Source organism: Vespa crabro, chromosome 22 (genome assembly GCF_910589235.1).
Source record: "Vespa crabro chromosome 22, iyVesCrab1.2, whole genome shotgun sequence".
Classification (NCBI taxonomy): domain Eukaryota; kingdom Metazoa; phylum Arthropoda; class Insecta; order Hymenoptera; family Vespidae; genus Vespa; species Vespa crabro.
The window spans coordinates 428,766-450,051 of NC_060976.1; the positions used below are offsets into that span (position 1 = coordinate 428,766).

A 21,286-nucleotide genomic window follows, 5' to 3' on the forward strand; every position below is an offset into this window, starting at 1 on the left:
TATAGAACTTGTACTAAAAACATATAAGCGAACTCCAAGCGTAAACATAATACAGCATGATCGGGAAAATGTATTGGAAATAATGCGATTGTTCTTTAGCGATGATTTCTTTGAATTATTAGTAACAAAAATGAATAGAAATCACTCTCAAGTTTTAAACAAATATAAAGAATATAAATCAGAGAAATGGGTTGATGTGACATTAAGAGAAATGGAAAAGTTCCTGGGTTTAACTTCTTGAGTGCTGAAATATTTTTTTTTGCTAATATAAACTCTCGATTGAATACACAAGGCGTAACCTCTTGAATACTACAAAAAAGTTATTTTCGAACATTAATTATTTTATTCAAAACATTAAAATGTAAATCATATCTTAAGTTAAAATCATATTAGTGAATCTAAATGTTTGAATTTAATAAATATAACAAAAAATATGGAAAATTATATACTTATATTTTAAACACTTATGAACAAAAGAAACAATTATAAAAAAAAAACAGCATTTATTTGAACTATTCATCATCTGGGAAATTGGGTAAAGAACTCATTAAATATTTGTTCGAAGATATATTCTTCATAGAAATTGAAAGGTCAAATCCTATCAACAAGTATTACAAATATATAGTCGACATGCTGAATAACCTGAAAAACTTTTTTCAGATTCCGGACCTTCTCCAGATAGTGCAGAGTTACTTGAGATTGCTCTTTTACGAAAACACTGAAGAACCCTGCAAAAAGAAGATCATGGGAGGATCTGCTCAGGAATTTATTCTGATTCTAACCCAGTACAAAATGTTGTACGAATGGAGATCTGTGGATAGACATGCCAGAGGATATCTACTTAGTCGATTACATAGGTAACATCGCCGCAACAATGAATCGATAGGAAAAAATTAAAAATTATTAGAGAAATAAAGAAGAATCCAACAATAAGTAGTCTAAAATTGGCTACATTTGTTTTAAAATACTTTAATAAAGAGATATCGGCCAAAACATGTATGAGAATTTTAAAAAAGGAAGGCTACAATAGGAAGAATCCATTTAACCCCTTGACATACAAATGAAACGGAATTTGACGCGCCCGCAAAATACTATTTAATTTAACAGTCTAACTGAACAGTTATGTGCAAGCTTAGAAACAGAACATTTTATTTTGAGATTTACATTGCTAATATAAAACGTAATCAGGTTGAATGAATAATAATTAATTTACACTATAAAATAACAAATTAGTAGTTCTGTAAAGTATGAAAGATTTCAAAACATTTTGGAATATGTAGAGGAACTAAACATTTTTTACGCTGTCAAGTTGTTTCGCTTCTTATATTATTTTTTACGCAGACATGGCATCTCTTTGCAGGATGTTTTTTTATTATTAGTCGAAGGTATATGTTCAGGAAAATGTGCCCAATGTTTTGCCTGCAGTCGAGTTGGGCAATCATTTTGCGTCTGCCACGTATCGGATAATCAGGAAGAAACAAATTACATAACATATCTTCTGCAATATTAAGTCGAAAATTTACAATCGATTGCTTTGTTGAATTAGATAGCTTAGAATAGAGAACATAAGCATTATAGATAGCTATATCAAGCATATAAAAGAATATTTTTTTATATCCTTTGACACCCTTTCACATAAATGGGAAATATGCAAGAAATTGATCTTGCCTGTCAATACCTCCCATTTCATGATTGTACTCGACTACACAGCTGGATTTTAAAACATTTTCTTCCTTGAATTCTCCCTTCTTTCTTCTTATTTTTCCCGTGTCAACCATTTCTGCTTTTGAATGTTTAGTGCTTATTATATATACACTTTTTTTATCAAGCCAGCATAAGGCCAGAATATCTCTACAAAATAATGTCTTTACTTCTCCCTTTTTCAATTTGTACGATGCCAGCTCCTTCGGCATATTTTTTCAAGTTTTCCTGGGTTGTTCCAACAGCATTTGTATTATTTTCATTCAAAATTTGGAATAATTTTGGTGACGAATATAAATTGTCTAAAAACAACGTATATCCTCTCCTTAAAATGGGTTCGGCTAGTTTTATAACTATATTTTGCGATACAGGTATTTCACTTCCTTCGATTTTATCTTGTCCTGTGTAAATTTTGAATCGAGAACAATACCCAAATTTGGATTCACAATTTATAAAATTGAATTCCAAATCTCGCTCGTTTTGATGCTATAAATTGTACGTAATTCAGCCGCCCTCTGAATTTCATTAGGGATTCATCTATGACGACATTTTCCTCCGGAATATATATTTGTTGAAATCTGGTATTCAAGTAATCAATTGATAAAAATAATGGATTCAATAATCACGAATCGAATCTTTCGTATTCTGTCTTCTTTAGAAATCGTTTCATTATCCATAAAACGAACAAAAAACGTCTACGAGAGATAATTTGCAAAAAGATTGGTGTTTCTAATATTTTTCGATTTGATCGGTACATGTCTATTTTAGATTTTTTTACCTGTGACATTATAATGCATAACGAAAAATATGCTCTGATTCCATCATTTGTTACGGAAAATCACTTTTCGTTCATTTTCGTATTCTGTTTTATTCTCATTTGAGCTGCATATCTATTAGTTTCTTTGACTATCATCTCAAAAAAAGGGAGAGCATTTTGAACATTTTATAGAAAACAGAATCGACACAAGAGTGAAATAATTGAATAATTTAAGTGGACGGCGTCCACCGGAGATCGTTCCTGACGTCTCGAAGACGTCAGTCTACAATGGCACATGAAATGAATGACGTCTCCCAGACGTCATTGTATGTTAAGGAGTTAATAATAAAAGAAATCGTATGAAGCAATTAGAATTCGCAAGAAAATATATTGATAAAGATATTAATTTCTGGGATGTGATTAATTTGCAAGATGTATAATACTCTGGGATGAAAATTAAATTTGTTCAAATTAGTCCTCGATAGATAGTTTAGCAAGTGAAACGTTCATTCGTATCGCTCGCGAGTTATTCGTAAATAGATACAGCCAGTAAGCTTACAGACACAGTTACAGCTTTAGATAAATGTAAATGTATACTAACAAGCCGTTGAGACTGTCATCCCTTGTAAAAAAACATCCCGCTATGCAATTCATAAATAATTACAATTGAAACTCTTTCCCATCTTAAGTAGAAGAACCGAACCATTTTCTTCGAAAGTAAACATTAGTTATTCATCCAATACTGCAGCATACAATTCGATACAACACAATAATGTCTATTGAGCCCTGTACTCTACATTTTATATACGGCAAGCATCCCAATAACCCCAAATAGCACAGCATATAAATTCTCGAACGGTACCGAAATAATTGCAATTTATGAAAACCTAAATGAAGCAGTCAATAATCTACAAAACCATATAAATCTATTGGAGAAATGGCTGAAAAAGAAAAGAATTGAGATTAACTGTAGTAAATATAATCATATCACTTTCACCCTTTACAAAGACAATATCCCAAAAAACACACTTTATAATAACGAAATACTACAGGCAAAGGGCATAAAAAATCTAAGACTCTACCTAGACACAAAACTTACTTGAAAAAAAAAATAAATAAAAAATTCAACAAATTAGAATTGTAAAAGACATGTGTTTGCTAACCAACCACATTCGAAACTAAATACAAATAACAAATTATTAATCTATAAAGCTATAATAAAATCTGTCTGAATGTACGGCATCCAACTATGGGCTACAACAGCAAAAAGTCATATTGACAAAATAAAAAATCAATCAATCATACTACATACAATAGTAGATGCATTATGGTATATAAAAATGAATAACTACATAAAGACTAACAAGTCCCCACTGTAAAAGAAGAAATATAGCGACAACGGATACAAAGTAAGAACAATAAACCATTCAAACTTGTTAATCAACACTTTGCTAACATAAAAGATTGAAGAAAAAAACAACTATAGAACCTAGTAATCCTGGTATAGATATGATTACTGCATCAATGCTGCTCCATTAACACGTTGACTGCCACGTCACCCATTTTCGGGTGATAGTAGAATTTCTGATTGGGCCGCGTCACCCGTATTGGGGTGACGCTTATTTGACTACTTGCGAAGGATATTCGTATGTGTTCGAAAAGATATTTCGCAGAGGAAGTAACAAAACTATTGAATATTAATTAATATAAACTATATTTATTAATATAAACTTAAATTTATAATGAATATTCATTAATATAAACTATTGTTATAAAAGTAATACGAAAATGGTTTATTAAGAAAACTCTGTAGAATGTAAAACTTTAAAACATTCTATACAAAGCTGAGTTTGGTTGGAACAACTTGGACAATAAGTTATTTTCTTTAAATTCTCTCGTATCTCTGATCGGCCTATTCGACGACTTTTATTTACATAATATTGTTTGCATGCGCGTCTAATGCTTCCTCCGGAATCATTTTTTCGAACGACGATATTATGCTGACTCCGACGAAGACAAGGATTTATTGTATTTTCAGTCAAACCTAATAATTTTGCAGCTAATAATTCCCTAAATCTTCCAATATTTACATTCTTCTTTGTTGCAATTTTGTAAACCGTCAAAGCGTTTACAACAGAAATTCCCAAAAGTAGTTGAATACCAAGCTTTCGGTACCACTTAATTCCTTTTCTAATTGTGGTAGCATAAGAAACCATTTAGTCGGAATAATCTATACCATATTTTCCTACATTATATTCAACAACAGCTAGTGGTTTCAGTGTTGCAAATGTCTGTTGGCTTGGAGAAACAGCACGAATGCTACGTTTTTTTTTGTACTTGGTACCATGATAGAAGCATGTTTTGTTAATAAAATTCTCACGTCCTGCGTATTTCTCCATTTGAATACCACAATCCCGTTATCTTCTTTCAATATCATCTCTTTCTTAGTTTGCAATGAAGAATATCTTTTGGGAGGAATTTCAATGTTATTCCTAAGTGTTCCCACAACATGAATTTTGCAGTTTAGGCATGATATCGCTAACTCATAAGTCGTGTAAAAATTATCAATATACAATGTTCGTCCTTGGTAGAAAAGTTTCTCTGCAAGCTGAAGACATACATTGTGTGCCAATCCCGTTTCTCTAACACCATCAGCTGATTTACCAGAGTAAATTTTCATCGCCCATGTATATCCCGTACTTGAGCATAATTTAAATAATTTGATTCCGTATTTGTGCGCTTTATTTGGTATATATTGTTTGAAGATGAGTCTTCCGCGCCATGGAATCAACGTTTCATCAATAACAATGTGTTCTCCAGGTGTGAATATTTTTTGATACTTTCCCAGCAGTTTGTCGAATAGAGGACGTATTTTTCCAAGTCGATCGTTACGGGTAATGGACACATTATTGGCAAAATGAAAATTACTCAATAGTAACTTGAATCTATTTCGTAATATTATAGTACCCGGTAATTAACAATTATACAGTGGGCTTTTCGACCAATAATTGGCAATGGGGTTTACTTTTACAACTCCCATACATAAAATCAGTCCTAAGAATTTTTTTATTTCTTCGGGATTAATGGGTTTCCACTTATGCATCCGTGAACACGATGTTAGATGTCAGATTTATTTAACTTTTAAGTAACGAAAATAAATAAACAAGCATGATACCATGGAAACAAACGGAGCGAGAGATTATTCTCGCAACAACAAGGGATTCGCATTCTTAAAATATCGGTGGGAATACCCAGCAGAATACGTTTCGTACAGCGGTACGCGTGGCCTGAAGGAGATTTTACTGAAAACGCGCGTGGCAGTCAACTTGTTAAAAATAACGCCCTTATAATGCCCTTATCTGCTAATTCAACCTACCGAATGTCTCACTAGATAAATTGCAAGAACTTTAATTTGGGGTTAATAAAAAAAAAAGAAGAAAAAGATGATTTATTGCAAATTTATTTTTGTCCAAAAAGTATAAAAGTTTTCGATTGACACGCAAGATTTCCAGATTTAAACATAATAGAAAATATGTAGGCAGAGTTAGCCCCCGACATGTTTATTCGAGAGGAATGGAATTTAACAATAATTAATAATTGGAAGAGCAAAAAAAACAAGATGTTTCAAAAATATAAATTTAATTACATTTCTTTGATCTGTATGTATTTATCATAACAAAAATTCATTTAAAAATTTACTTGAAAATGAATTTTTATTTTCTATTAAAATTTATCAGGTTCATTAATCAATCACAAATCATTTCTATTTAAAATGTGCAGGTTCAGTTCTCCTATTATTAAATAACGTAACCAGTATATCCTCCTGTAAAAAATTTGCAATTCAAATGCGATTCTATGGCCGCAAATATATTAAAGGAATCTACAGGAAAGTCGATTAGTAAATGGACAGCGATGAGAGAATTAAGGGACTAGAATTATAATATATATGATGAAAAAGAATCAAAACATATGCTATGTAGGAAGAATGTAAAAGCAATTTCAAAGAAGTACAAGGACTGGACTATTGAACAAGGAAAAGTGTAATATGGTACAATAAAACAAAAATTAATCGAATATCAGATGGCAAAACATGGTATTGGAAAAAGAAAGGTGAAAGCCGTAAACAATACCACGTCAAAATAATTGGTGGCTCCTCTATGATATGGGGATGTATGATTTTCTATGGAACAGGTGTAATACACCGAATTGTTGGCATTATGAAGCAATATAGTTACTTGTCGATTTTACAATCCCAGTTTTCTATCATTTCTATCGGAAATGATAAAAAACATATCACATCCCGAGGATCAAGTAACGTTCCAGCAGCTTCGGGATCCTAAACAAACGGCAAAATCAATGCCAACTAGCTGAATGATAAAAATTTTATATTATTAAATTGACCTATACAAAGTTCGGATTTAAATCCGATCGAAAATTTATGGGGTCATTAAAAAAAAAGTTACATTGTAAATATCAAAAAATGTTAACATCAATCGATAATCTTTAGATTAGAGTTCAGAAAAAATAGGACAAAATAAGTACGGTTTATAGTGAAAGATTAGTGCAGAAAGATTAATGATTAATGATTAAATGATAAATGATAAATGCAGTATTTAAGATAAAGAATAAATGCAGTATTAAAAGCAAAAGACTACTGGACAAAATATTAAATACTCAATAAATATTTAGTGCAAAACAAAATACAATGTTATCTTTGATAATAGGCGATACAAGAAGAACATAAGGAACCGTTAAATGATCTTAAATACGATTAGTTTTCATATATTATTTTAATATTTATATTATACTGTCAAAATTTTGAAATATATTAATTATTTTCAAAAATGTGTAAAATGTGTTCAATTTTACTCATCGCTGTATATCACTATCTAAGAGGATGTTAAAAGTTATAAAAAGAAAAGGTATCTGTATGTATTATTGAATCAAATAAAAATTTTTATCTTATGATTTTGCCGCACATATTTTCACCTAAACAGATATAATTTTTGAAAAAAGGCATAAATTGTGTGCATTTGATTATTTTTAAGGAACACAAAAAATCCAGGAGTTTCCTTTCATTTTGTCGCGGAGTGTAAATAATTATTTATGTAAAAGGGTTCCCAGTTCTTATTCCATGCAACGACTTAAAAAATATATGAAGTCAATTTATTCAGAAATCTATTAAATATGCTCTTAAAATTTTGCAACATAAGATTCTTTATAATGATGATATCTTTCATTTGATATCTTTCAACATGAACTGATCTTAGTTGAACATGTTTTCCATTTTTCAGTAATTAGTCAACAATGATTCAAAGCAAACATGTAAATCTTTCATTTAGTTACATTATTGGGGCGTCTAATTCTAGAATAAATAATTCTAGAAAAAATGAGTATAGAAAAGCAATTAAACAAAAGTAAAATTGATCAGATTTTATTGTTCCAGTCAGAAAATAATACAATCACAGAAATTGCAAAATTATTTAATAGGAGCCTTAATGTGATATATAATTTTCTAAAAATTCCTAAAATTTATGAAAGAAAAAAAACAATTGGAAAACCCTTTAACAACAACAGAACACAATAAACAGACTATCCAATGCATTTGCTTCTAGTTTTAAGAGAACTCCAAGAAAAATCGCTGAAAAAACAAAAGATTCAACTAATATAAAAGATGTATAAACAATATTCAGCGCAAACAAAATTGGAAAGCTGCAAATGAATGTAGAAAAGGGATAACAAAATCCCATCTAGATTCTATAAAAATGTTGCTATTTGTTTACTGGGACTATCAATAGTAAAAAAAAAAAAAAAAACTATCTCATAAAATAAGGGCAATACTCCGTGCTACATCAAACTCTTGTACCACTGCAAGAGAAATCATTATTCAACAATATTTTTCCAAGGAGAAAATGTTTAATGGCCAGCATACTCCTCAGACCTCAATATCATTAAAAACTATTAGTGATTATTATTGCAAGCTGTCTATACAAAAGGCAGACAGTTTGAAAATTTGCACAATTTAAAAGTCTGCATTAAGAGAAAATAGGAAAATATTTTCCTATCCACAATTAAAGTCTTGTATAAATCCTTATCAACCGAGGATAATAAATAATTAAAAACCATGGAAGTTCTACACATTATTAAGAAAATCTATAACTACATTATTCATATATTTTTGTATTTATAACTTATATAACAGGAAATATACATTTATATTTTTTAAGTATGCTATCATTTTGTCTGTATCTATTTGTACGTTTATATTTCTACCTATTTATTTCTATCGTTTACATTTCAACTCATTGATATAATACCAATCTAAGTTATATTTATGTTTGTAAAAAGTCATTTTGCATAGCATTCACAATTTTCGTACTACCATTATTAACCCTTTTTCTGCGGAGTGCTCAGAAAAAAATTGCTCTCTCCGCAGCAGGCGCGATAGTAGAAGATTGTCCGCGCGAATAACACGATACGCGATTCGTTCCTAAAACGGTGTGCGAAGCCAATTTTGCTGGTCTTTTCCTTGAAGCGGCTAGCCGGCACGCCGGCCAAACAATAATAATAATAATAATAATATTAACCCTTATCGGTCGCTAGCTTTTCATACGTGATTCTCACTAGATTGTAGCTTGTTTCGGTCAATATGCGAAAAATTTTCAGAATTATAAGAATAACATTTTTGTTAGAAATTATTATATTTTTTAAAGGTGTATTACAAATATATGAGTTTCAAATAATTATTTATAAGTTTTTAACGTATGATATTTTTTGAAACAAACTCCAACATGAAGGAACGGTTTTCTGTTGCACGTTTCACAGAAGTATACTGTTGTTTTTTTTCCTCCAGGCAACTTACGATTAGAACATACTAAGCAATCGTTATGTTTTCTTTAGCATCAGCTTGCAAGATATGTAGTTTTCTATCTAATCTATCCTCATTGTCTGTTGATGGTGTTCCATATCGCGGAGTCTCACCTTCACGTAAATTCCCAATTAAGGACATAACTAATTTCCGAATAAATTTTATATGAGACATTGGTTTACTGTTGTTATGTTTACAATTAGCTTTATACAGAATATAAGAATTCAAGGAGGATACTTCAATTCCCCAGAAAAGTTTTCCGCCACCATTTTAATGTTTTGCGTAAAAAACAACAATCCAAATTGATCTGCGCGGTCCACTCCGCCCATAAATTTATTATAATTCAATACTACTTCAGATTTCTTAAGCTCTACATGATAGAGCACGCCAACTAAACAATAATAATAATAAGAAGAACAATATTAGTAATTTTTAATAATCTTTAATAATCTTTAATGTTCTTTCTGGATGTAATTTTGTAGATTATGTAAGTATTATTAATGGAAAGGTCCAGTATGTGGAAAAAGAATTTCTTATACCACTTCAAAGTTTTTCGAATAGTATTAATTGAATTTAAAGTCATATTTGTTTTGTCAACTGCTCTCATAACGCGATTATAGTCTACAATAACAGTTGGTTTTAATATTGATGTTCCTGTTACATCTTTTTTTTTTGTTTCTATATACTCAACAGAATGATAGCTTGATAACATTAACACTTCTCTTTTGTCCATCCATTTTAGTGCTAATAGTTTATCCGTAGACTGAAACGCAATTTCGCCTCTGCATAATTTATTAGATATACTAGGCATTCCACGTCTGGTTTTCCTCAATGTTCCAAATGCATTTGTCTTATTATGATATAGGAGCGAAAATAATGCCGCGGTAGAGTACCAGTTATCAGTGACCAAAAAATGATCTTTATTGTGATACGGTTCCATCAGCATCATAACAATATTCCCTGATTTGCCTAACTTTGCTAAATGATTGTCATTTATATCCATGCGTGCTCCACAATAGACAATAAAATCTTCAATATATCCTGTATAACAGTCGTAGATAACATACGACTTTATACCAAATCTACTTCGTTTTGAAGGTATATACTGCTTGAAAAAACATCGATCTTGCTCCGTATTTTTATTAGCGCATCTGGACTTGTCTCATTATTGTCGTGGGAATGCAACATTTGTAATAGAGCTATATATCTGTTTTTTTTTCATTATTCTTGGAATACTTTCCGTGCGTATTAATTTGCCGGTTGGCCAATATTCGTCTATTGATAATTTTTTTACTCTTGACATTAACATCGACAGAGCGAAAAATCGATAGATTTCGGTCATTGTTGTATTTTTCTAAGACATCAATCGCGAGTATGCGTATAGTTTTCGTGGTATAATAATTATTGGTTTCTTTCACAATATGTTCAAGCATATTTTCGGAAAAGAAAAGTTGAAAAATTTCTAATATTGACGATTTATCGTTAATATTTGCTTTAACTCCTGATAGAGTTTCATTAAAATCAAAAATTTTCGGAACTAAATTTTGTACGCTCCAAAGAAATTGCCGTGGATCGATGTCAGGTAATTCGTCAATATTTTCGGAATAAGATTCCGAGCTACTTGACAATATGCATCTCCTGTAGTATGAGTTTGCTTTTTACCTTTGTATACAATTTCTCCAAAAATTGCAGAAAGGTCAGAATTCGATGATTCTTCTATATCATCACAGATCATATTTGTCCGTTTGTCCATGATAGGGGCATAATTTATGGATAAGATTATTTGATTATACGAAAAAATCTCTGTACGAGAAGCGTATACAGTTAACGCATCGAAGATAAACGAATTAATGGTCATTATTTTGCAGTTATTAATAGCCAAAAATGTAAAACAAATGCACAGCGCCTATAGGCGCTGTTCGCTTAGGGAAAGCGTCTATAGTTGAGCGCCTAAAAGCGCTGTTCGTTCAGCGAAAGTGTCTATAGTTGAGCGCCTAAAGGCGCTGTTCACAGCGATAGGGTTAATAATATAAGAATATATAATATGAGAAATTAAAGATAGCAAGTGTGTGCTATCTTTTTTGTTAAAAGTGGATACAGGATATGTAAAATGTACACTTTCTTCTTGTGAAAAGAAGCTTACGGTACATAATCTTTTTCTGATCGTTATGCCAATATAAAAATACTGATATAATAAAAAAAAAAGTACAAAAAAATTCTACGAGCTGTATTCTTTTGAGTCTAGGATCATCCCGTTTAATAAATTCTAAACTTTGTGGCTATTAACAAGAAATACATCTCATCAGACTCTATTTTATCATCTTTTTAAATTTACATAACCTTACTTTCTACCTTTGTTATTCCTATGTTATCTTGCCATATATAACATATCCAGTCTTCATTATATCTTTATTTATCCTATATTCGTATGGTTTTTCTTTCTTTTTTGCAGTTATTCTTACTATTGCTTTCGTTTATCTCTCATCACGTCTCGATGTAAGGTAAAACCATAAGGAAATCCACCAATCAAAGTTAATTATTCCCTTTTTTTCTACATTTTGCAACGTAAGACGCAAACTGTAACGATGAAAAATTTCGCAATAATAATATTCTTACATCATACATCCAACTATGTGCTGCATTTTTTTCATTAAAAAAAAAATATTGTAATGTATATACGTGTTTAAGAAAAAACAAAAAATTTGGACAAAATTTATATAGTGCTATGTGTAGTAAGTTATTCCTTCTAACTGCACAAATGCATTATGACTATATCTTAAAAATTTTTGAATTTACTAAAACATATAGATATACATAAAATTTTTGCTTTCTTAGTATTACTTACTGTTAATATTACTTTCTTATCTGAAAAAAAATTCAAAAATAAAAAGAAAACTAAAAGAAATAGAGAAGATAATTCATATCTTTTAATGTTTTGTATACATATATATTATATTGTTCTAGAATTTATAATTTAAAAATATTTATTACTTATTCTGTCATGATATTATATAATTAACTTATTTTTTACATTCACATATGTTTTTATTCATTAATATACTGTATATACAAATAGGTTTTTTAGTAATTGGATGCGTTCCATGTTCTGCAGTTATCCCTACGGGATTCTTCAAAAATTCAATCATTTTTTTAGCAAATATACGATTAGTTTCATGTACTTCTGGATGTTGTAAAAACTCATCAATCTATGAAAACAAATTTATTAATTAGAAAGTAAAATTTATAAACATGTATTCATTAATTATAGTTCCTACCTTTATCCATCGACATTCAGTAATCTCTACTTGACACTTTATAATGTCAAAAGTATTAGGCGTTAAGTAAGCTACCATATATATATCTGAACAATTGAAAGCAGCATTATGTGCATGTCTAAAAGTTACAAGACATTTGAACATTGTTTGAACACCTGTTTCTTCTAACACTTCCCTTTGTGCAGCTTCATCTATATTTTCTCCTAGAAAATAAAGATGTTAAAATTGTTCATTGATCAAATTTATTTTATTTGGAGATATTACCTGGCTCGACATAACCACCTGGTAGTTTCCAAAACTGATTTCCTATGTAATTTTTTTCCTTCACAACTAAAATTTCTGAAGTTTTTTCATTATAAACAAATGCTCCTACACCTAAATTTGTATGAGCATAAGGTGGAATATTACAAACTGTTTCTTTGTTCAACCAGTTATATAGCATAACATATTCTTCTCGTGCATGATGAAATTTGAAACCTTTTTGTACTAAAATTGGTATCCATTCGGAGTGCGACAAGTGCACATGAAACCATATTGTCCGTTTCTTTTGTTCTGACCAGATATTTAAGGAAGCTATAAAAAATCTTTTATTGAAAAACAAATATTGTCGTGAAATTGGAAAAATATAAATTTAGAATATAGATTTTGATTGCTAGACCTTCATGTGTGTGCAAATATAATATGAGTCTGTTTAATAATATATTATTTGTAATGTGTAATTTACTTGATGTATAATATCATAAATAAATATCAAATAGTTGTGATTTTTAAAAGTAAAACTATAGAAAATAGGGCAAGTCTGTACCTTGTAAACATTGGGAAAACACTGTGATGGGACAAGGTTCTTCAATGGAATGTATAGTTACACCATTATAGATGTCCTTGTGTCCTTGAAAGCATTTTATAGACATATTTGCAATATATTTTGTATTACATTTACTCCAATAAGAATATAAAATGTATCGAGATATAATCGTTTGGTACAATAAGAAGTCTCGTTTTATCGATGCCTTGGTAACGCGAAATAGTTTCTGAGTTAAAATATTATACATTGGAATAATTACTACATATTATACACTTAAGTGATTGTGAACTTAACTGTTTTCTTCATACGCCACACAATCAGATGTTTATTTAATATTGACTATGTTGATAAGAAGAGTAATACACATTAGAATTAAAAAAAGTATCAGCTTTGTAAATACACAATCATAGATGAAAATTAAATTGAGGTTATCATAAAATTTATATCATAAAGTCGATAGAATTTCTACGTATATTTTTATGTCCATCGTGATGACAAAGCATGTTTCAGAAAATTATGATTTAATATATATTATCGATAAAAAAATATTAGAGATATGTATACTATATGATAATTTTGCTCACACTATATCTACACATGTACGCACGTATTTGATGTTAAGTACTAATAAGTACATACATGATTAACGATATATTTTTTATTAAAAAAAAAATCAATACATATTTGTTAAAGATTTATTATTTTCTTCTTAAAAAAAAAAAAAAAAAGAAAAAAAAAGAAAAAAAAATTAATCGATTCTTTTTGATCGTTTTTTTGGCAATAAAAAAATTTCCTTAAAAAATAGTATCGTGACATCAATACATTATTAATTACCTGATAAGTTAGGTACATAATAAAAAAAACATAATTGATGCCTGTTAGAAAAAAAAACTCAAACTTTTTGTAGAAGATGGTTTTCGTAGAAGAAAATTCATAATACTTATGTCCTCTGACAATGAAAAACATTTGTATTGGAAGAAGTTTAATTTCTTCAAGGATGTCTTGAAGAAATTAACAAATATCTTGAAATAATGGATAAAAAATTAAAGGAATAAATAAAAAAATAATATAGTCAGAAATTTGTAAATATTTTATGGATTACTCTATGTGCAGTTCTTTTTTTCAATTGAGTTGTGTAATTTTTTTTCATTTTGTTTTTATTTGAAAACATTTTTAAATATTTAAATAACAAATGACAATGACTTTTATTACATAACAAGTATACTCGTTATTTACAGCTAAGAGGTTAATAATATATATTTTTATTACGAACTTTCGTATATTTTTAAAGATATTTTAATTCGATCTACGAACAGAATTTTTCCTTGCCCCAAAAATTATCGAGATCTTTATAAACTTTGTTCGCTCGAGAATTATAATGCAAAGCCTCGCAAATGCGACAATAGTGACGAGATACGCTACCAAAATAACCGTGTTCGTTCAATATCTCGTAATATCGACGCCATTCATGAAATTTAAGATAATTATCAATATTACGATGTAAATATTTTAGATAGTACGCTAATTCGATTGGATTAGCAAAATCATCAACGTGTAAATATGATCCTAATGGTAAAAGTCGTTCACAATCATTTCTCGAAGGACCCATAATTATTGGAACGGCAAATTTTTTATATCCATTCCAAAAAACTTTTTCAGTTAAATATTCTTTACAATTTGAATTTTCAAATGCTAAATAAAATTTATAAACATTTAAAGCGGGACAATCGTTATCAAAGTGACCAGGACAAGCTGTCATATTACCTCCCCTACATCGTCCATAAATATCGAAATCTTCAGCCAATAAAAGTTTTAGAAAACGTATGTATTCCCATCTTTGGTTTTTGCCAGAACAATTGCTACCCATTACAGCAACTAATTTAGTTTTCGATCTTATAAAACTATTACGTAAATATGTTAAATCATTGAACAAATTTTTCGTTGACGATATTGGAATAGTTCTACCATAAGGTACAGGTATATCACTATCCATGCGGTATGACATTGACCAATTAAATAAGCCATTGTAATCTGATAACTTTTGATTTTTATATAAAAATGTGTGCATTGGCGATTCGTCTGTTAAAAAGATCCATCTTTGATCCCAACGAGTTCTAACAGGTAAATCTTTTACACTTCTCGTAAGATGAAGATGAAATAAAAGTGCATCTGCTTTATTCAAGTCTTGCGAATCGTAACTCAATAAGCAATCAGTGACCGAACAATTTTCCCATGGTGAATATCTGAAATAATTGAGAAAGAGAAATGTAGGTAACATGATGGAATTGTGTACACGTAATTATATAAACACAAAGCTGACTTAGTATTAGTAAAACGTCTAATATGTCTTCTTTCCAAGAATGGTCCGTGTCTCCAAATTAAAATTATATAAGGTTTCCTTTTTTTCTTGATTATGAGCGGTAAAGATTTTTCGGACGATAGAAGCCATTTTCCGAGTATAGACAAATTCTTTAACTTGAAAAGATGAAGAAATTATATACTATAACAATACATTTATTGGTAAAGTTTGACAATTAGCTTACAACGCAATACCTCCTCGTCCGAAATATTTTGTTTCCTAAATTTCATTGTTAATTCTTTTGGAAACAATAAATTTCGTTCTTTGGTATTTAAAGATGATATTTCTTTAACAGAACTTTTATTGATACATTTATTAATAATAACATTACTACTATAAATGAATAAAGAAATAGCACACAAATATATAAAAACGCGCCGGTAGTTTCTAAATATCAACATTATGTAAAGTCAATTCTTCAAGAATTAAGTTAAGTGAACCGTATCAGCGAATTGTTAAAATCATGCACTCTCATAGAATATTACTATAATACATTATAGAATCGAAAGAAACGCGACATCACATTTATGTTCTATCACTTTCAAACGCTCGACATATAATGAGTTTCTATTGATGTAAAAACTGAAAAATAAAATAAGAAAACAATAGAAAGAAGAAAGAAATGAGATCATTTTACGATAAAAAAGAACCGCTCGTTATGAAAGTGGTCTCGATTGTGTTGGTTAACCAAGTGTTACTTTACTCGCTATTGATTTCATCTATTTTATTTAATAACGGGATTTTTATTATCGTATAATTGTACATATATGTATAAAAAAAATTTAACATGTATAATAATTTTCTTTTCATTTTCCAAAGGGATACAATGAAAATAAGATAATATTATTATCTTTTGCATAAATTTTTGTATAGATTTTACACTTAATTAGTAATTTTAATTATTACTATTTATTAATTATGTTATATATAATTTAAGACATACATTAATAAAACATATATTATATAACTATTGGCTATTTCTAACTTCAAGAAAAATAATCGATTTTAATATTAATTTTTCTATGACCACAATTGACAATTTAACTTAGATTAATACACTGTGGATTGATACAGCTTTCAAAATTGTTATTACTTTTTGACTTTTCGATATTGGCATAACTGAATTGTTTAGTGTTAGTCGTTACCAATCCCAGACAAAATATGTAAGCTTTCAATTTCGAAAATAAAGAATAGAATTCGCCGGCTCGATTCTCTTGCGTGTTTGCGTATGTGTATCTAAAAAACATTTTCTGTAACAATCTTCTTTTGTTCAATCATGTATTCACTAATTCAGGAGTGCCAATGTCGAAACACTAAAGTTTATAGTGATACTAGAATCACACCACATTAACACAAATGTTTAACAAAACAACATCAGTGTCACTTTCCAAATATTAGAATAAAACTGAGTTCTTAAAGGTCTTCACACATGTATCGACGTAAGGATAAAGAAATCTACCAATCAGAGTCGATTATTCTCTTTTCCCTATATTTTTCAACGTAAGATGTAAGTGTAGCGATAGAAAATTTCGCATCTACGAGATTATTATAGCTTACGTTCTACATTTAATCAATCAAATGTCTACGTGTTCATTATGTTTTATTCTTTTTTTCTTTTTCTCATATCGATATTGCTAGCTTAAACTTCTTTTTATTTATTTTCTGCTTAAATTTCATTTCTATGCATTTAATAAATTTTTCCACAGAAAAAATTATAAAAACGTCATGAAAAAAGTTTGAAAATAATCCGACAAAGGCGTTACTAAACCCAAATACGATTGAAGTATTCTATCTTCATTTTCATATTTTATGTCAATATACAAATCGCATTCCTCTACGATCTTTCTTTCTTCATTCTCTGCCGCGTAAAGATAGAAAGGAGAGCACGTGTAATTAAAATTTATTTTAATTATTAAAAAAAATGAAACTGTTAAAAAATATAACAAAAAAGAAAAAAATATTAAGTGAAGATGTAAATAAAATATCTAAAAAAGATATAAAAGTAAAATTAAATTCAAAAATTGTTGAAAAGAAAAAAAAGAAAAAATGTGATTTAGTTGAAAAAAAAAAAGTAAAATCTATTGAGAGATTAACAAATTTAAATATTTCCAACATAATCGTTGAAGCATCCGAAGAAAAAGGGGAAAAAATTATAAAAGGAAAAACAAATGAAAAAAAGAACCTTAAAACTGTTACGAATAATGAAGTCAAAAATAATACGCAAGTATTAAATATTACAAATATTACAAATAATATCCCAATTAATAAGAAAGAAAGTATGAAAATAAAAAATAACGTTCAGAAAACAAATAAAGAAAAAAGGTCTCTATCTAATGTAGAGATACTGAAGAAATCAAAACATGATTTTGATACTTATGCAAAACAGCAACAAGTGACTATTATAAAAGATGTCACTAATATAAAAAACATGCATATAAAACAGTTGCAAAAGAAAATAGCAAAAATTGAAAGAAAAGAAGATGGTGATGATGTTAATCTCAAAGATTTATCAAGGAAGCATGTATTACAATGCATTTCAGCTATTTTTCATCTAACGCAAGAGCAGTTAAAAAATAAAAATATATTATTCCCTGAAGGATCCCAGCCAATATTTATGCAGGTAACTTGTATCAGGATACCAAAGATATCAAGAAGACAAGTAAGAATGTAAGTTCTATATTAATATTAATTAAAACATTTAATAAATTTTTAATATTGTAGATATAATGCTTGTATAATTAGTTTATTTATACTTAAAAACCAGCAAATGATTATACTTTATAATTACCAATGGATCCTTATGAAATTTTATGATTATAATTTATCTAATGATGCTACTTTGATATATATATATATATATATATGTATGTATATATATATGTGTATATATATATTATTTTATTTTTAATTAAATTTTTAATTAAATTTTATAATCCATATATTGTTATAGATTATTACCATATTCTATTGTATCATCAGATGATGATATTGCACTCTTTGTATGTGATCTCGAAAGGGGCAGAAGAAAGGATTATGAGCCAACAGTAAATCATTATAAGGAAATACTTGACAAATGTGGATGTACAAAAATCAAAGACATAATACCTATGAATCAAGTTAAGACAGAATATGATCAATATGAACTGAAAAGAAAACTCGTTGCTAGCTATGATTATTTCTTAGTGGATGGAAAAATTGCTGGACACATGTCGCACTTATTAGGAAAAATATTTTACAAAAAACGCAAACTTCCAACTTCCATTAAAATGAATAAGGAAGATTTAAAGTGTGAAATTGATTATGCCTTGAGAAAAACGACTATGCAATTACATTCTTTTGCTGATACTCATGTAGTACAAGTAGCAAATACCTCTATGAAGAAGAAGCAAATTTTAGAGAATGTTTTTACTGTTTGTAACCGTTTAACTAAAGTCTATCCTGGTGGTTGGTCAAATATTCGTGCTATTCGATTAAAAACTCCAACCGGACCAGGCCTTCCTATATACATGACATTAAGTGAGTATTATGAATTTGTAACATTCATGTTGAGTATAAATTTATTATAATTGATTTAAATTTCATCCTCAGAAAATAAGAATACTGTACATATTCCTGTTGTAAAACCTAAAAGACCAAAAGCATATTGCAATGTTGAAGGAGAACTTACTACTTTATCTAATGATGCTAATGTGATAGTTACTCCTGATGGTAATGTTGTAGTCAAGCAAACATTTTCAAGAGAATCTGAAGATAGTCATGAAGAAAGTATAGAAAACTAAGTAATGATTTTGTTTTTTTTTTTTATTATATTATTTATTAATTCTAGAAACAAAGTTTTTAATTATTGTATTATTAAATATAAATACATGTAAATATTTATCAATATTTTTTCATATTATTATTATAATATTCTATTTCTTATTGAGATTAAATAACGATAATTGAAAATGAAAACATTTGTTCTGATTTTCCACAAACCCTAATATAAATGAATTAAAAATGATATTAATATAAAATAGTTTGGTCTTTATGTGAAATACTTTGATATCCATTAGCTGGTGTAGATGAAATGTTATTAGGAACACTGTTAGAATATTGTACATGTTTATATACATTTGCTGGATCTGTTATTATTTCAATTTCTTGAAAGTGTTGAAGTCGTTTTATGTCTTTATCTTTTCTCAGTTTAGTATTTGGTAATTTTCGTAACTTCAAAATTTGATATGGACATAATCCAAATTCTTCACAACATATCTGTATTAATGTCTGGTATGTTAAATCATTCATAGGTAATTCGACCTCCACAAAGTCAGGATCAGGTGCATTTGCAATACGTACTTTTATTACTAATTCTATAAACAAAAAATAAATGTAAATATTTATTGAAATATATCTGAAATATCTTTATATTTTTTTAAGCAATATGAATTTTTTACCATCTTGCAAATGGTTATTATTTTTCAATTCATATCGAGTATGATTCACTCCTAAATGCTGCATAGGATCTACATTGGTAATTACATTCTTTTTATATTTAGGCATAAATTGATGTATCATTGGTCCATTTGTATTACATTGAATATCAGAATTTAATAATTGTAAAATTTCTTCATTGGAGCATAACGATTTTACTGATTCCCCATTTTCTGACTTTATCTTTTTATCCGCACCATGCTTCAAAAGTAAAGAAACGACATCCAAAAAGCCTTTTTTGCAAGCCCAATGTAATGGTGTCCTTTTAAAAGGATATTAATTATAAAAAAAACTATAAGTAAAATGAAATAATATATTGTGATTAAAGACAATTGAAAATAATTGATATTTATAAAAGAAAAAGTTGTATAATTTAATGTATAATGTCATTAATATTAATACCATCCGGAACCAATGCGTTGCGTGTTAACATTGACGCCTAAATTGATAAGTTCCTGAACTACATCCGTATCCCCAATACAGACTGCTTCTTTCAGACGGTCTTCTAATATTTGTTGTTCCATATTTCTTTAATGTAAAACGTTAACTACATGCGGGTCCTCGAACTATTATTTATAAGATTATTGAAATTAAGAGGCCTTGCACAACTTCTACAAAATTTAATTGATTAACTTAACTATTTCAATTGTAGACCTTGTAAAGGTTTTACAAACAATCAGGATATTGATGTAGTATTAAAAACTCTGCTATTTTGATATATTTTATAAAATTAAAATATCAAAACTGTATATAATAATGATAATATAATAACTTCTTTTTATAGCATCTCATTTTGGTTTATGTACGAAAATCGAATGAGAATACATTTTTAACTGTCGTAGCAACCAATAAAAATTTAATCTGGTTTGATCATTTCGCTGTATAAAGAGTAACCCTAGGGAATTTATATTTTTACATATATATTTTATTAATCCATAGAAATACGTAAAATTATTATTGTGTTGTTTATTAGATGGTTATCTTTAGTCCATAATTTTTTTTCTATTTTCATTGTGAGATATAAAACACATTGTTTATTATACAATAG

General features: G+C 28.7%; 4 protein-coding genes across 6 annotated transcripts; 1 reads left to right on the forward strand and 3 right to left on the reverse strand.

Annotated features, from left to right (window-relative positions):
* Nucleotides 1–9,140: 9,140 nt before the first annotated feature.
* On the reverse strand, nt 9,141–14,039 carry LOC124431649 (nudix hydrolase 7). Of its 3 annotated transcripts, none has more exons than XR_006944050.1 (5): nt 13,407–14,038; nt 12,866–13,174; nt 12,602–12,804; nt 11,679–12,532; nt 9,141–9,717 (listed from the first exon to the last, which is right to left on the reverse strand). XR_006944050.1 is itself a non-coding variant. In XM_046979789.1 (5 exons), the coding sequence occupies exons 1-5, from the start codon at nt 13,710–13,712 to the stop codon at nt 12,347–12,349; spliced, it is 915 nt and encodes a 304-aa protein (XP_046835745.1). In that variant the 5' UTR covers nt 13,713–14,039; the 3' UTR covers nt 12,232–12,346. The 3 variants fall into 3 exon arrangements, 2 of the variants coding, with proteins under 2 accessions (XP_046835745.1, XP_046835744.1); XM_046979789.1 differs by lacking the exon at nt 9,141–9,717 and having other exon boundaries at nt 12,232–12,532; nt 13,407–13,611; nt 13,701–14,039; XM_046979788.1 differs by lacking the exon at nt 9,141–9,717 and having other exon boundaries at nt 12,232–12,532; nt 13,407–13,632; nt 13,701–14,038.
* Nucleotides 14,040–14,592: 553 nt separating this feature from the next.
* LOC124431863 (alpha-(1,3)-fucosyltransferase 7-like) lies at nt 14,593–16,587 on the reverse strand. Its single transcript, XM_046980210.1, has 3 exons — nt 15,960–16,587; nt 15,727–15,881; nt 14,593–15,649 (listed from the first exon to the last, which is right to left on the reverse strand). The coding sequence occupies exons 1-3, from the start codon at nt 16,164–16,166 to the stop codon at nt 14,713–14,715; spliced, it is 1,299 nt and encodes a 432-aa protein (XP_046836166.1). The 5' UTR covers nt 16,167–16,587; the 3' UTR covers nt 14,593–14,712.
* Nucleotides 16,588–17,749: 1,162 nt separating this feature from the next.
* LOC124431864 (ribosomal L1 domain-containing protein CG13096-like) lies at nt 17,750–19,646 on the forward strand. The gene is made up of 3 exons (XM_046980211.1): nt 17,750–18,432; nt 18,716–19,281; nt 19,354–19,646. Exons 1-3 carry the CDS (start codon nt 18,044–18,046, stop codon nt 19,542–19,544), a joined length of 1,146 nt encoding a protein of 381 aa, XP_046836167.1. The 5' UTR covers nt 17,750–18,043; the 3' UTR covers nt 19,545–19,646.
* Nucleotides 19,647–19,740: 94 nt separating this feature from the next.
* LOC124431865 (ankyrin repeat domain-containing protein 40-like) lies at nt 19,741–21,098 on the reverse strand. Its single transcript, XM_046980212.1, has 4 exons — nt 20,877–21,098; nt 20,641–20,804; nt 20,202–20,500; nt 19,741–20,117 (listed from the first exon to the last, which is right to left on the reverse strand). The coding sequence occupies exons 2-4, from the start codon at nt 20,760–20,762 to the stop codon at nt 19,771–19,773; spliced, it is 768 nt and encodes a 255-aa protein (XP_046836168.1). The 5' UTR covers nt 20,763–20,804; nt 20,877–21,098; the 3' UTR covers nt 19,741–19,770.
* Between the last annotated feature and the right edge of the window lie 188 nt (nt 21,099–21,286).

Bases quoted from the DNA above. Each gene is read 5' to 3' on its own strand.
- LOC124431649 (XM_046979788.1), bottom strand. The intron at 13,175-13,406 runs GTACAGACTTGC...GATTTTTTATAG, and splicing joins GTTTTCCCAATGTTTACAAG to CTTCCTTAAATATCTGGTCA. The intron at 12,805-12,865 runs GTAATATCTCCA...TTTATTTTCTAG, and splicing joins AGGTGGTTATGTCGAGCCAG to GAGAAAATATAGATGAAGCT.
- LOC124431863 (XM_046980210.1), bottom strand. From the start codon at position 16,166: ATGTTGATATTTAGAAACTACCGGCGCGTTTTTATATATTTGTGTGCT. The intron at 15,882-15,959 runs GTATTGCGTTGT...CATCTTTTCAAG, and splicing joins AAAATATTTCGGACGAGGAG to TTAAAGAATTTGTCTATACT. The intron at 15,650-15,726 runs GTCAGCTTTGTG...CAATTATTTCAG, and splicing joins AGACGTTTTACTAATACTAA to ATATTCACCATGGGAAAATT.
- LOC124431864 (XM_046980211.1), top strand. From the start codon at position 18,044: ATGAAAATAAAAAATAACGTTCAGAAAACAAATAAAGAAAAAAGGTCT. The intron at 18,433-18,715 runs GTAAGTTCTATA...ATATTGTTATAG, and splicing joins TCAAGAAGACAAGTAAGAAT to ATTATTACCATATTCTATTG. The intron at 19,282-19,353 runs GTGAGTATTATG...TTTCATCCTCAG, and splicing joins TCCTATATACATGACATTAA to AAAATAAGAATACTGTACAT.
- LOC124431865 (XM_046980212.1), bottom strand. From the start codon at position 20,762: ATGGAACAACAAATATTAGAAGACCGTCTGAAAGAAGCAGTCTGTATT. The intron at 20,501-20,640 runs GTATTAATATTA...TCCTTTTAAAAG, and splicing joins CAACGCATTGGTTCCGGATG to GACACCATTACATTGGGCTT. The intron at 20,118-20,201 runs GTAAAAAATTCA...TTTTGTTTATAG, and splicing joins TAATAACCATTTGCAAGATG to AATTAGTAATAAAAGTACGT.